The 13,903-nt window shown below is 42.9% G+C and overlaps 2 protein-coding genes across 4 annotated transcripts; both read left to right on the top strand.

Annotated features, from left to right (window-relative positions):
- Positions 1–1,267: 1,267 nt before the first annotated feature.
- irgq2 (immunity-related GTPase family, q2) lies at positions 1,268–2,466 on the top strand. The gene has a single exon (XM_076148406.1). It carries the CDS (start codon positions 1,268–1,270, stop codon positions 2,405–2,407), a length of 1,140 nt encoding a protein of 379 aa, XP_076004521.1. The 3' UTR covers positions 2,408–2,466.
- Positions 2,467–2,876: 410 nt separating this feature from the next.
- Positions 2,877–9,787, top strand: LOC142999145 (B-cell receptor CD22-like). 3 transcript variants are annotated; one of them, XM_076148581.1, is made up of 15 exons: positions 2,878–2,969; positions 3,494–3,568; positions 3,672–4,061; positions 4,518–4,769; positions 5,155–5,415; positions 5,642–5,917; positions 6,318–6,596; positions 6,709–6,978; positions 7,280–7,546; positions 7,823–7,904; positions 7,989–8,061; positions 8,186–8,322; positions 8,509–8,640; positions 8,735–8,807; positions 9,210–9,787. In XM_076148581.1, the coding sequence occupies exons 2-15, from the start codon at positions 3,520–3,522 to the stop codon at positions 9,420–9,422; spliced, it is 2,754 nt and encodes a 917-aa protein (XP_076004696.1). In that variant the 5' UTR covers positions 2,878–2,969; positions 3,494–3,519; the 3' UTR covers positions 9,423–9,787. The 3 variants fall into 3 exon arrangements, 2 of the variants coding, with proteins under 2 accessions (XP_076004696.1, XP_076004697.1); XM_076148582.1 differs by lacking the exon at positions 5,155–5,415 and having other exon boundaries at positions 2,879–2,969; positions 9,210–9,784; XR_012963271.1 differs by lacking the exons at positions 7,989–8,061; positions 8,735–8,807; positions 9,210–9,787 and having other exon boundaries at positions 2,877–2,969; positions 8,509–8,636.
- The last annotated feature ends 4,116 nt before the right edge of the window (positions 9,788–13,903 follow it).

Below are 13,903 nucleotides of genomic sequence, written 5' to 3'. Positions count from 1 at the left end.
GAGTCACCAGAGGAAGTTTAATTGTACATTAAGAATTACACAAGCTTGAATAGATGTTATCAAACAGATGCCGGAAATGGGCGCGTTGATGAGAATGAGGATGTGAGTCAAAAGTTGTGTCCAGACCTCAAAGCAACCAGCAGTGGTTTTGCATTCTCACAGAGAGGAAGGCGCGGCTCTGTGGCCGGCTGTCAAACAGTCACTTGTCTACTGCACATTCGGTCCTTTCTCACCATTATGTTTGTTCCTCTTTGTCACTTGGCCTTGGTTTGAAACTCAGAATTCATAGCAACTTTCATCGACAGTAAATGAAAGTTATGGAAATGAAACAAACTCTATGCAGGTACTGCCTTTTGTGTGTGTAATGTTTTCTTTTCTCTACATTACTGGATGACATCTGGAGTTGAACAGCGATTAAACAAATAAAAAACAATTTTCTGAAACTGTTCACAGAAGAATCTCACATCATCATCATCATCATCATCATCATCATCATCATTGCAAACATTAGCAAACAGTGGGACATGTTTCTTAATAGTGACATTTAAAGTGAACATACAGATTTACATTTAGGGGCTAAATTAAAAAAACGTTTTTATGCCTTATTCTGCTCAAGACACAATTCTACTCACTGAGTGAAAACCCAGCCAGCACACTTCTGATTTGCCAGCTCTATCGAAGTGAACTTTGCCAACATAGAACATCTATAACTATATGACATCATAGAAATAGAAACCATACTGTGTCCCCTTCAATGTAACCAAGTGTGTATCTGGGTCCTCTGCATGTATGAGCAGAAGTATACAGTCAGATATGTGCTAACACTCATTTGGGATTAAGGCTGAGTTTACAGGATTAGAATGTTCCACTCCTGGATGGACGACTTAAATGGATCAACCTGATCCCGTCGGTTCTTTAAAGCTGCAGAAGAAGCAGTATTCGGCCACTGGGAACAGACGCCTCAACTACAGAGTAACTTCTCTTCCAAGCGTACAGGTGAGGATGTTTCATACTGCTGCTACATTTAAAATGCTGGATCACCAAAAAGTCAACATTTACTAGATAGACGTGAGCTCAAACTGGGGTGAGAACTGCTAAGGGAGTCAAATTAAAGGGCTTTTATACAGTATGAGGGGTTCATGAGGGGTTTCTTCTTCAGGTTTTTCCTTTTTGTCTGTCTATAGAATCACAATCCCCCCTAATATGGATTAATTTATTAATGTTGGCATATGAATGACCTGCAAACGATCTTCATCTTTCCACAGAGATGGCCGATGTTCTCAGAGGCTTAAACCTCCTGGAGAGCCTTAAGGCGTCTATTGACAACAACAAATTATCAGATGTTAAGGACGCAGTTGAGGACCTCCTGATCAGCAGGATCAACTTAGCGGTGGTCGGGGACCGTGGAGCAGAAAAGGCCACTTTTATCAATTCCCTCCGTGGTCTCAGTTCTGGCGATGAGGGGGCGTGTCTGGCTGAATGCCCCGATGCTCCAGAGGAAGTGGCAGGATACCCAAATCCTAAACATCCTGACTTCCGCTTGTGGGATTTGCCCCCTGTCCCCTCCACCTCTCCTTTTGGACCAGAGGCTTACATGGACAGAGTCAAGTTTCCCCGCTACAACGCAGTGTTCATGACTTTCTCTCAGACGCCCCAACACAACAGTGTGGAGGTGTTCCTGGAAGCCCGTTCGCAACAACGAGAAGGTGTATACTTCGTTCTGTTTGCCTCGGCGAAAGACACCAAAAAGAGCCTAGAGGCCAAAAGGAAAGTCATTCTGGAAATACTGACTTCAGAGGGTGTTGCACAACCCAAAGTCTACCTGGTGAGAGCTTCCACCTTGGAAAAGTTGGACTTCCCAGGCCTGCTTGAGGACTTGAGCACAGACCTGCCGGAGATCAGAGCAAACGCCCTTCTCCTCGCTCTGCCGACGCTCACCTCCACCCTGGTCACCCAGAAAAAGGAGGCATTCAAAGCATTAGTATGGGCAGCGGCCTCTCTCTCTGGTGGGGTGTCGGCTATCCCAGTCCCCCTGGTGGCCTCCATGATAGATTGCAGTGTGGCGGTTCGGATCCTGACCAAAGCACAGATATCACTGTGCTTAGATAATGAATCAGTGGAGCGCTTGGCCCGACGACGAGGCACCGAAGCCTCAAGACTTAAAGCCCTGCGGACATGTGTGCTGTCATGTGAGGTCACCAAAGGGGAGGTGAAGAGGCGGCTGGCAGCGGCAGAAAAGGACTTGCCCACGGTATCGTCCAGACTGGTAGAGATGGCCATGCCCAGACACGCTCGCTATGCTAGCCGCTCCTTCACTGCCATGCTGGCCGCATTAAATGGTGCCATCGATGAAATGGCATCTGATGCAGAGAAGATGGTGACTGCTGCTTTGGGGGAGGAGAAGTGAGGTTTCATGGTGTGATGTCTCCTCTGTTTGACTCTGCTTCACTCCTCAGCACAACGAAAGAAATATACACCGTTCATTCGAAAACATTTTCACTTTCATTTATGTCTTTGAAAAGTATGAAAGGTTGTTGCATATTTAAGGAGGAAGTTTGTGAGTGTACAACAAACTGCAGTGCATCTGAGCAAAACTACTGAATAGAGGAAGTGAGTTTATTCACTTACAGCACAGTGAAGACTGAAGTGTCCTACAGTAAACTTCTGTTGTCACTTATAACAAAATATTGTACTGAAATAAATGAAGGTGTATCTTTTACTTTTAATTTAACCAAGGATTCAATTTAAGTTTTGGTGTGTGTGTGTATGTATTTCTTGTACGTTAACACCTAAACTAGAATGGCTGGGAAAACCCTGGTTACGCAGTGTAAAGGGCTGTGATCTGTCACTTGCATGATCGGACATGCAAACTGTTTCTCGGAGAGTCAATGTGATGAACTTCCTTTTTCAATCATAATCTCACTTTAGTAGCAATGAGAGCTGCAGACTGCACAGATGTCGTCTCTGAGGTCAGACTGAGATGTTTTCTGAGATAAAATGTTAATATTCCGTGTTAGAAAGTTGTGTAATCAAGCTAAAGTTGTGGAGTTTTACCATATCTATGCATGTGCTGATGGAGCCTTAAAAAACAGAGATACATTTGTAGAATATTACATTTGAATTGGTGATGGGGTCAAATACACAAAACAAATGCTTGTTTACTGTCAGGGACACAGTTCTAGACAGTTCTTTAGACATCTCAGGGTGTGTGTGTGTGATGTGTTTGCTTTAAATTCATGACTGGTGAAGCAGAAAAGAGTAAGATAAACACTGTAGAAACATTTCTATCTCAAAAAAGATATTTAAAGGTAAATAAATCTCCCAGTCAGAGAAGAGCTCAGCTGACAGCAGAGCATCAGTTTGCTGCACGACATAAAGAAATGAACACAACACCATCACAGTCATACGTCTCTGCAGGTAGAAGTAATATGATGATTATGATGTAAATACCTGCATGTATACACTAATACAACATTTGTGTTTAAATCTCCAGCTGCAGGTTTACATATAATTCCTAAAATGAATGTTTGGACAATCAGCTGGTTGGTGGCTTTCAGACTAACAATAAGTAAGTAGACTTTTCACTCTTCTGTCTGAATTACTATGTGATTTATTTTAGTGGTGCTTAGTTACTGCATCTGACTGATCCGTTTGTGTTTTCATTACTACAGGTTGCTCTCAGTCTTTCATCCCCCCCATCAGAATAGAGGACAGAAGTATAACAGGCAAAGTGGGGTCATGTATTGAAATTAGATGTACAATCACACGCCATTTTGAGTCTGACAATGCACAGTTGTTTTGGATAAAGGATCCAGTATGGCATGGTTCACATTATACAGGCACCAACATTTACAGTAAAGACCCATCAGACCCGACTGTCAGCTCAGACTTTACAGACAGAGTGACGTACCTCGGCCCTACAAGCTGGAAACTCAAGGATTCATCCAAATGCAACATCAGGATTTGTAGCCTGAAGGCAACAGACAGTGGAGAATACATGTTACGATATATTAAAGGAACGTACAAGTGGTCGCCAACCACCTTGCTCCTCTCAGTTGAAGGCAAGTTTATGAATCTTTTTTAACATTTTAACATTTAGACCATTTAAATGTACCTCGAAAAATATTTCACAAAATGTGCAAACATTTAAATATAAAGCTGGAACAGACAGATGTACTGAAAATAATAAGAAGCTTATTAGCGTGTGTGTGTACAGGACACAACTGAACACAACACAATTCTTCAATGGAATAAAAGTTAAACCTATAGAACTTATTTGTCACTAATTTGCCATAATTGTAGATTTTACATTGAAAATATTCTCAGGACACATTTCCTGTCACCTTTCATACCAATAGGTGGCGCACCAATTGCCACTGTCAGGATGAATATCACAGTTTGAGAACCACTGAACAAGTGTTTTACACTCTACCTTCATTTCTTTGCACTTGAATTGCGTCTATATGCAAATGAGCCTGTTCTCACTTGTGTTCACTTCCTCTTCTCTGTTGACTCAGACGCGCCCGAACACACGCGGGCTAAAATAAGCTCGAGTGACATCACCGAGGGACAAACTGTAACTCTCACTTGCTCCACCAGTTGGTACAGTTATCCCACTCTGAGCTGGTATAAGGATGATCAGGAAGTGTATCAATCACCAGTGTGGAGAATCCCATCAATCAGAGCTTCACACAGTGGAACATACAGGTGTAAAGCTACAAACACTTGGAGGGTAGATGAATCAAACCCACTCACTGTTGATGTGAAATGTAAGAACTTCTGTTTGTTAACAACAAACAAATGAATTATTTATGCTTATCGTGTTTCTATGAAATTCATTACATTACATTACGAGCATTTGGCAGACGCTTTTATCCAAAGCGACTTACATTACATTACCACCCTACGCAGAGGGGGGAGCAATTGAGGGTTTTTCGGTGCCTTGCTCAGGGGCACCTTGGCAGGGACTCGAACCGGCGACCCTCCAGTTCCCAAGCGGAAGCTCTACCCACTGAGCTACTGCCTCCCCCACAAACTCCTGATCATTACAGCTGTAACCCTCTTTCTTATGTAATTCATATACCTCTTAGATAATTAGCACTGTGGATAAATTAATAATAATAACTGGAGTAACATTAAAATCTTCCTTCTCAGATCTTCCCGATGTGGAAATACAGACGACTCCATTGACCTCTGCTCTTAAAGAAGGCGATAGAGTTACATTAGAGTGTCATGTGAAGAGAAGCAACCCAGAACCCCACTCATACCGTTTCTTAAAAAATTGGCAATCTATTGGTTGGACACAGACACTTTCTGTTGACAACATCAAGCCAGAGGACCGCGGCCCCTACACATGTGAAGCAACTAACCGGGTTGGAACTGGAAGATCACAGCCGCTGCAAATTAAAGTTCAATGTGAGTTTCACGTCTCACAGTCCCGTCTGCATCTTCTTTAGATTGTGTCATAAAAATGTGAGGGGTGTAATTGGAGGGTCTGACTTCCAAAAATCCCAGCAGTGCTGAAAGCAGCTTCACACTGCAGGTCAGAGGAAACCAGCTTGGCCTCCAAGTGTTGAGCAGTAGTTTTGCTGCATTATCACTGAAAATGTGCTGAATCCTTTTTTCGCTTCCTTTTCCCCAGACGGCCCAAGAAAATCTCACATTTCCACTGAAGGATCAAACCCCAGAGTGCAACTTGGGGGCCGTGTTGGACTGGTCTGTAATGCTGATGCATATCCTGCAGCCCACAGATACTCTTGGTACTACAACAATACACAAGAGCAGTTAGACTCCTATACCCACTCCACACTGTGGTTGTCCCCTGTGGAAAGGAGACATGATGGAAATTACACGTGCAGAGCCACCAACAGCATAAACACAGGAGAGAAAAGTGAACCTTTGCTTATTAAAGTTCTTTGTAAGTATTTGCATGACTTCCTCTCTGAGGTAGATTCAAGTAAACTAGGTAGTAAAGTACATTTATATAAATCATTACATTGAGCTGGTGTATGCAAGCCATTCATCATTTTACTGTAATACATAAAACAATCAAATTGAAAATGTAGCCAAATAACAAGATGTGCTTGTGAACTGAAAGCATCCACACACTATGAGGAGTCACAAGGCTGCAACTTGCAATGTAAATGTAAAAGAATCAAATCCATCTCAGGTTTGATTCTGCTGTAATTTATTGTTCATATTTTGCACGTTGTTTTATGAGGATGTTATCGTAGAAATAAGAAAACTGTATGAAGGCATCTTCTAACACAAATGATAAGAGGCTGGTAATGACCTGCACACCTTCTTCCTCTCCACAGATCCACCAACCAGACTGAAGCTCACTATGGTTACTGAGGTCACAGAGGTGCAGCTCATCACAGTCGTCTGCACTGTGGAGAGCTTCCCACCGTCCACTCTTACCCTGATACACTCCTACAATCTGCACCGTGTTACAGTTGCTCGTTCCAGTGATTTCCCTCCCAATGAACTCCATCACACTTTTAATGCAACTTCAGCTGAAGCAGGCGTTTACACTTGTGACGCCATCAACAGTGAAGGTTCGAGCACGAGCACTAAACAGGAGCTTGTGGTGAAATGTGAGTGATCTTCTTCGTTTAAATATCAGTTATTAATCTAGTCATTCCTGTCAGACCCAGTCTGAGTGATCTTCATGTACTTTATCTTGCAACTTATGTCTGCTACATGCAGATCGTCCCAAAAACGTCAAGGTGAAAGCTCAGCCTGGTCTCAACGTGAAAGAAAACCAAACACTCCGTCTGGAATGCAGCTCTGAGTCCAACCCATCTAAGACTTCAGTCACCTGGACCAAGACGAGTGGTGGGAAAGATGAAACCGTCTGGAGGGGAAACACCTTTGCTATCTCGTCAGTCAGTCTGTCTGACGGTGGGCTGTACAGCTGCACAGCCACCAATGACTTAGGAAGTGAGAAATCACAGCAGGAAGAGGTCAAAGTTCAGTGTGAGTATGAAAATGTGGATAAATAGAGATCATGAACGTTGATACAGTCAGTGTTTACTACAAAATGATGAGATTTCAGTTTAACTTCTGTCTGATACACACGACCATGATCATCTTCTTTTTAATGAAAGCTTGGCAAAGATCAAAAGAGATCCATGAATGGAAATAAGATGGAAATCTGTACATGTGCTGTTTTTGATGTTAATAAATTGTGCAACTTTGAAAATTCCTCTCATAAAGCAGCATTTCAAGTCAAATCATTTTGTATGAAGTCCATTTGTCCTCATTTCTTCCTGCTTAGATTCTCCTAAACACACAGAGATCATGAAGAGCACAAACACAGAGCCGGACGGGACGGAGTCAGTGACTCTGAGCTGCAGCAGTCACAGCTTCCCCCCGGTCAGCAGTTATCATTGGTACAGAGTTACGGAAGGTGAAAGCGAGGACCAGTTGGTGTCGGTCCATCAGAACCAAACAATCCGCTCAGACGAGCCGGGAAGTTACTACTGCATCTCGACAAATCGACTGGGCCAGAAGCGCTCTGAGAGAGTCCAGCTGTTTCTTCACCGTGAGTGCATTCAAAGCTTCACTCTACCACTTTGATCATGCAGGTCAGTTTGGGACTATTGGATTAAAAAGTAAGAACATTGTCATATAGGCCAGCCAGCATAGATGTTGCATTTAAATGATCATGCAGACCAAATTTTGTATAGCTCCATATCACACAGCAAAGGTCTGTGATTGTCCGGGTGCTTAGTCCACCACTGGAGTCAGAGCGAGATATTATTGACATATTATGATTTCTCTCTCTCTTCTTGTCTTTCTTTTCTTTCTCTGTCCACAGGAGGATTTGTACAGGCTCTACCCGCCATCATTATGACCCTTATCGCTCTGCTTGTGGTTTCATCCATTTGTCTTGTGTACAGGTATGAAAAAAAACGAATGTGACTTTGAACTTAAAACAATTCAAACAGGAGCTGAATCAGTGAATTGTCTGCTAATCTGTTCAGGCGCAGGAGAAACAAATCAATTCAACAAGGACGTCTGAACCCACAACCCTGCTGCAGATACTTTGGCTTTTTGGTAAACACATTTTCAGACCAATGGCTAATAATTGCGTTTAGTAGAAAATAACAACATGGAGCTTGTGTGTGTGTGTGTGTGTGTGTGTGTGTGTGTGTGTGTGTGTGTGTGTGTGCCCATTCAGGGTTCGCAGGGCGGCACCCCTGGAGGGAATCTGAGTGAATCTGGCAGGACGGAACCCTTCAGAAGCAGAGATGATCTTCTGCCAGAACATCTATGCGGCCCTCAGCCCGGACCCTGCAGACGTCAAGCAGACAAACCGTAAGACCGCAGCACCACACACTGACCCCCCAGGACAGAAGAATCATTGTGGGGCAGAGGGCAAAGGGAAAATACCTTCAGACACATCATAAACCGCAGATATGATCAGGGAATTTGTTTATTCTGTAAGAGCAGGAAAGCCAAATATAATCAAGATTCAACATCTTTTCCATTATTTTTCCACAGGTCTGCCTCCAATGTCAACGCCATTTACTCTACTGTGAATTTGCCACCAGGACAGCCAATCAGACAGCAGTATGGAGACATAGAGGATGATGATGTCAAGTACGCCTCCCTACACTTTGGGGTCAAGTGCAGGTAAAAAAAAATAAAGATGTTTTATATGTTAGGACGGAACTGGAAAGAAATGACTGCATTGCCACTTTCACAATATTTGTTTGGTTTTTTTAAGGAATGCACAGATTCCAAAAGAGTGTGAGGACGTTGTGTACGCCAAAGTGTCCAAGCCGAAACCTCGTAATAAGGTCAGTGACCAGTGAATCCCATTCTGTCACAGCAGGATTACACCTTTGGAATGAGGTTGTATAGTATCAGGTACAATTTAGTCAGAAAAGCAATCCATAAGCAAGCGTATTCCTTGAAAAGTACAGTTAGATGTACCGCAAAGTCCACATCTGGTGTCAGGAAGGAAGGAACTGTATACTTGAGTACAAAAACAGCAATCGGTCTTAAAGTCGATGGTACCTACTGCTTGTAAAGACATCAAAACAAATGTGCCTAAATTGTTGAGGTCAGGTTGCCATCCTGTTCTAAGCAGTGTTGTATCAAAGTATCTTAACAGCATTGACGTTATGTTACTATTTAGACTAACAATACTTTCTCTTGAGGCACATCAATCTGCTGAATAATCTCTACAATCCTCCTAGGCGGAACAAACACAAAAGGAGGACTACGAGAACCTCAGAGGAGCCCGAGCTGCCAAGACTCCAGAGTACAACAACGAAACGGACACCAGCGAAGAAGAAGTGGACGTCAACTACTCACAAGTGATGTTCAGGGCAAAGCCGAGTCCTGACAGAGGGAACGGAGACGGCGATGATGATGAGGAAGAGACGCAGTACACTCGGGTCAACATCTGAACGTACATAGAGTATAAATTGCTACAATATATTTATCTCTATTATCTCCCAGCTTGAGCTCATATGTGTATACAGCTACATGACTCATTAACGTGCAGTCGAAAGTGACAGATGGGACGAAAGTGAGCTGAATCCCCATTCACGACTCAATTATTCAAATTCAGATATGTGCTGGTTTTTATGTTCTACATGTTTGTATGTACTGATAAAGAAAACACAAAACGAATGAAGAAAATAAATGTATGTATATATAAAACAGCACCATAGCTATAGGATCTCACAGTATTAGCTCATATGTGTTTATGGCTTTATGAATCATTAATGTGCAGTAAATGAAAAAATGTGCAGTAAATGAAGTGTTTGTGTTTCCCTAACGTCATCTGCCATGGCTTCTCCGCGACACTGTGTCATTTGAAAGTGGCACCAAGTGACTTACATTACATTACCACCTTTCGCAGAGGGGGGAGCAATTTAGGGTTCGGTGCCTTGCTCAGGGGCACCTCGGCAGGGACTTGAACCGGCAACCCTCCGGTTCCCAAGCGGAAGCTCTACCCACTGAGCTACTGCCTCCCTTTAGGAAAGGGTAAACTTATTAAGATAAGATAAGATAAGATGAAATTTTATTATCCCGAGGGAAATTACTGTGCAACAGTTACAGTACAGCATGGAGCAAAAAAAGACCCAGAAATCAGAAATCAGAAATCAGAAATCACCCAACTAGTGCAATAATGAAAAAGTGCAAGAATGCAAGTAGATAATAAGTACAAACAATAAGGGGGGTACGAAGTACATACAATGGGGGGAACAGTACATGACAAAATAAGTACATAAGGAAGTGCAAGAAAAATATTAAAAAAAAAATTAACGTCGCATTTCAATTATCCCATGTTTCAGATATTTTTATTTGATTCCTCCGCATACCAGTACAGTGAGCCAGCGTACCACTGGTGGTACACGTACCACAGTTTGAGAACAGCTGGCTTAGAGAATCTCCTGCTTTAAAGTCACAGTCCAACATTTCAAGTTTCGAAGTGTGGATGACGTTTAGCCTAAATTAACGCTGTTTTGTCTCCATACTGTCTCCATCCAGATTTTGTTGCAGTCTTTGCACTAAACTAAGTAACGATATGTTAAGCTCAGTAAAACTAAGCTGGACTCAACAAAACACATCCAGGATTTATAATCATTCCTTTAATTTCTTATTTTCTTTTCTTTACTTAAAAATATTTGAGCTGCCAAGGGTTCTGCAGATAAAAAGCATAATGCTAACTTTGGTACAATGGGAGGCATGGGTGGTAGTAGCTGAGTGGGTAGAGCTTCCGCTTGGGAACCGGAGGGTCGCCGGTTCGAGCCCCTGCCGAGGTGCCCCTGAGCAAGGCACCGAACCCTCAATTGCTCCCCCCTCTGCGAAGGGTGGTATTGTAATGTAAGTCGCTTTGGATAAAAGCGTCTGCCAAATGCTCGTAATGTAATGTAATGTACAATACATCAAATGGCAACATAACTAACTAACTGTGAGATTAAAGTGATGATTCTAATTTTGTTATTTGATGCTTGTCAGCAACACGCACACACACATTCCTGAAAATGTTTCTATTTTGTACACCTGTATCAAACATACGTGTTTCTGGACACACACACTCACCCCATCAGCTTCTAAAGCGTGTGAGGAGTCCACCAACCCCTTGTCAGGTGCGTGGCAGCATCTCCTCTTCCTGAAAGCAAAAGGAAAACAATCTAAATTGACGACCATATTTACCTCCACTAAGGGTGTGTGTGACACACACACACACACACACACACACACACACACACACACACACACACACACACACACACAAACACACCCACACCCACACACACCCACACACACACACAGAAGAACCCATTACATTCCGGCTGTAATAACCATTTATCCATTGTAGCCCACAACTTTTAAGTCATAGAATCTTTGTCTATACCTTTTTGTACCGATTTGTTGTACCTTGTCCTACAATTTTGGATCATTTGTGGGAAGACGACAACAAAGTTTACATGCAGAATGTCTGAGCTGAACCGACCAAAAGTAGCATAGCAGGACGCGGCTCATTCCACAAAAAGTGCTTGCTCCTTAGGCAAAGAATTCAATATAACTCGACCTGATGGTGGCGCTATAACTCCAAAGAATACACTTTGTCAATAACTTTTTACCCTGACATGGTATCTCATTGTCGAGAGACAGAATAATAAATTTGAGGAAAACGCTGCCTTGGCGGAGGTATGTAGTTAGAAATGTTTGTGGGCGCCGTGTTCATGCTCATCTATCGCCAGGATGCTAAATGTTCACACGCAATTAAGAGGAGCCTGGAATGGAACCATCAACCCTGGTGTCATTGAGTTTGTTTCTCACCTGTGAATGAACAGCTGCAGCACCAGCAGCAGCACCAGAGCTCCCAGAGCAGAACCAATCACTATGGACATGGTGTGGAGCTCTGAAAGATCCCAACAATACAAACACGGTGACACCAAGAAGATGATGAACAGATGATACAAGAAAAACGGTAAGAAAGTGCAGACTTCTCTACCTGTCTGAAGGTCGCTCACAGACACATTCAGCATCAACCTATCAGAGCCCAGTGAGTTGATGCTGAGGCAGACAATGGACAGTGCCTCTTCATCCACTTGGCTGAAGGTGATGACGCTCCTCGTGCCCACGCTCCCTAAAGGCTCCTCTGTTGTCAGGAGGTCAGAGAAGCCATATATATCCCCATATATATATATATCTTCCAGGCACACAGAAATGTCCTCGTTTGGCATGTCGATGATCGTAGTGCAAAATCCTCCAGCAAGCAGTGCTGAAGTGGGTTGAGATCAAACCGACAAACTCACAAAGAACGCTGCTGGTCAGGCTGCTTCCATACGAGAGGTCGCTGTTGCCTCCTTGTCGCTTGTAGAGAGCAGCACAGGAGATCTTCTGCCGGTGGTGACGGTAAGAAGCTGTGAAGTTCATAACAGAGGTCACAACTACAGCACCCACTTCATCCTCAGTGTCACCTAAACTGGGCGTCCATGTGAGGGCTGGAAGTAGAATGGGACAGGGAGCTACGGCAGAGCAGGTCAGCCGCACCGGAGAACCCGACTCTACCTCCAGACTGGATGGAGTTATGGAAGGCCCCGGCAGGGATTCTGAGGCGTGAAACAATGAAGAACTGTTAAGAAAATTGTTTATGTGTAAGAGAACTGAGAAGAACTGAACAACGTGATACGACAAAGACCTTGCATTTGGATTATGACAGGTGTTTGGAAGTTGAACCTTGTGTTTGGGTTGTTACAGTGAAGTCTGAATTCATAATATTAATTTGGGGAAAATGGAAGGTTGTAGAAGATGGTAGTCCAATCCTTCTCACGCAAATTCCCTCTTAGGTGTCCTTGTACAATGTTTGAGTTTGTCTCTTCTCCAGTCATGCTGGGATCAAAGACCTGTCTTCTTGGGCTCCAGTATCCTCTCTTCCAAATGGCTTTACACGAATCGTCAAGGAGCGAATCCAATTGTGAGGGCAATGTGAACCTGCAGGGGATCATCACACAGGATCCATCGAGTCCCCTCACGTTCCTGGGCATGAACACTGCCCAGTTCTGGCAGGATATCCCTGAGGGGAGAGAAGAAAGGCTATAAATGCAATTTAAGTGCCTTAAGTTGAACAATCAGAGTCCAAAAATAACTCCTCCTATGTTTTTCTTCACAGCATTCTATGTTTTCTAATTTACTATTGGTTAGCAATCCGTGACAATACACAGAGGTTTCTGGGTGAAATGTTACAGGAAAACACTTCCTGATTCAACAGGAATGAATTTCACTACACATGTGACTTCACGAAGAGGAGCTTCTAGAGGCTTTGTTACATGTTACATAGATCAAGTTCAGTGGATCCATAAGGGCTCATTCACCTTCTGAACTGGTAAGAGACAAATGGCAAATACCAAACAAACTTCAAATTACCTATGGAGGTTGAATTTGAAGAGAGGCAGAATTCAGCTTTTTGTGACATTTATTCAGTTCACATCATTGGTTGATCAAATATAGAACATAGAACATCTGACCTTGGAGCAGACAGCATATGAGCAAAATGTTAACAGTCGCACTCGTGCTTTTGTCAGGTTGATGATCCCACACAGAGACCAGCTGGAAACACAGCAGAGGTCAATTCATTTAGAAATGGGCTTGAATCAGGAATTTGTGGAATTTTAGTTGTCATATTCAAGATAATTCTCAATTTTGTTTGTATAATGTTTCAAAGTTGCAGTGAAAAAGTACTGAATATACTAACTGGACCTTATTCAAAATAAGCACTAATGACATCATACAGTTGGACATTGAATATTTTAGAACAATGCAGCCAAGAGTCACTGGCAGGAGCGGAGGCGTGAGACATACCACATCGGGAAGAGAAGGATAAAGCTGTTTTCCACCTCCACGAAAAACCCTAATGAGTTAAAAATGT

The sequence above is a fragment of the Genypterus blacodes genome, unplaced genomic scaffold, assembly GCF_046128005.1.
Source record: "Genypterus blacodes isolate CSIRO-AG114 ecotype Tasmania unplaced genomic scaffold, CSIRO-AGI_Gbla_v1 ptg000040l_1, whole genome shotgun sequence".
In the NCBI taxonomy this organism is placed as follows: Eukaryota; Metazoa; Chordata; class Actinopteri; order Ophidiiformes; family Ophidiidae; genus Genypterus; species Genypterus blacodes.
Note: the sequence above shows the minus strand (reverse complement) of the source record. Positions and strands in the feature narration are given on the sequence as shown.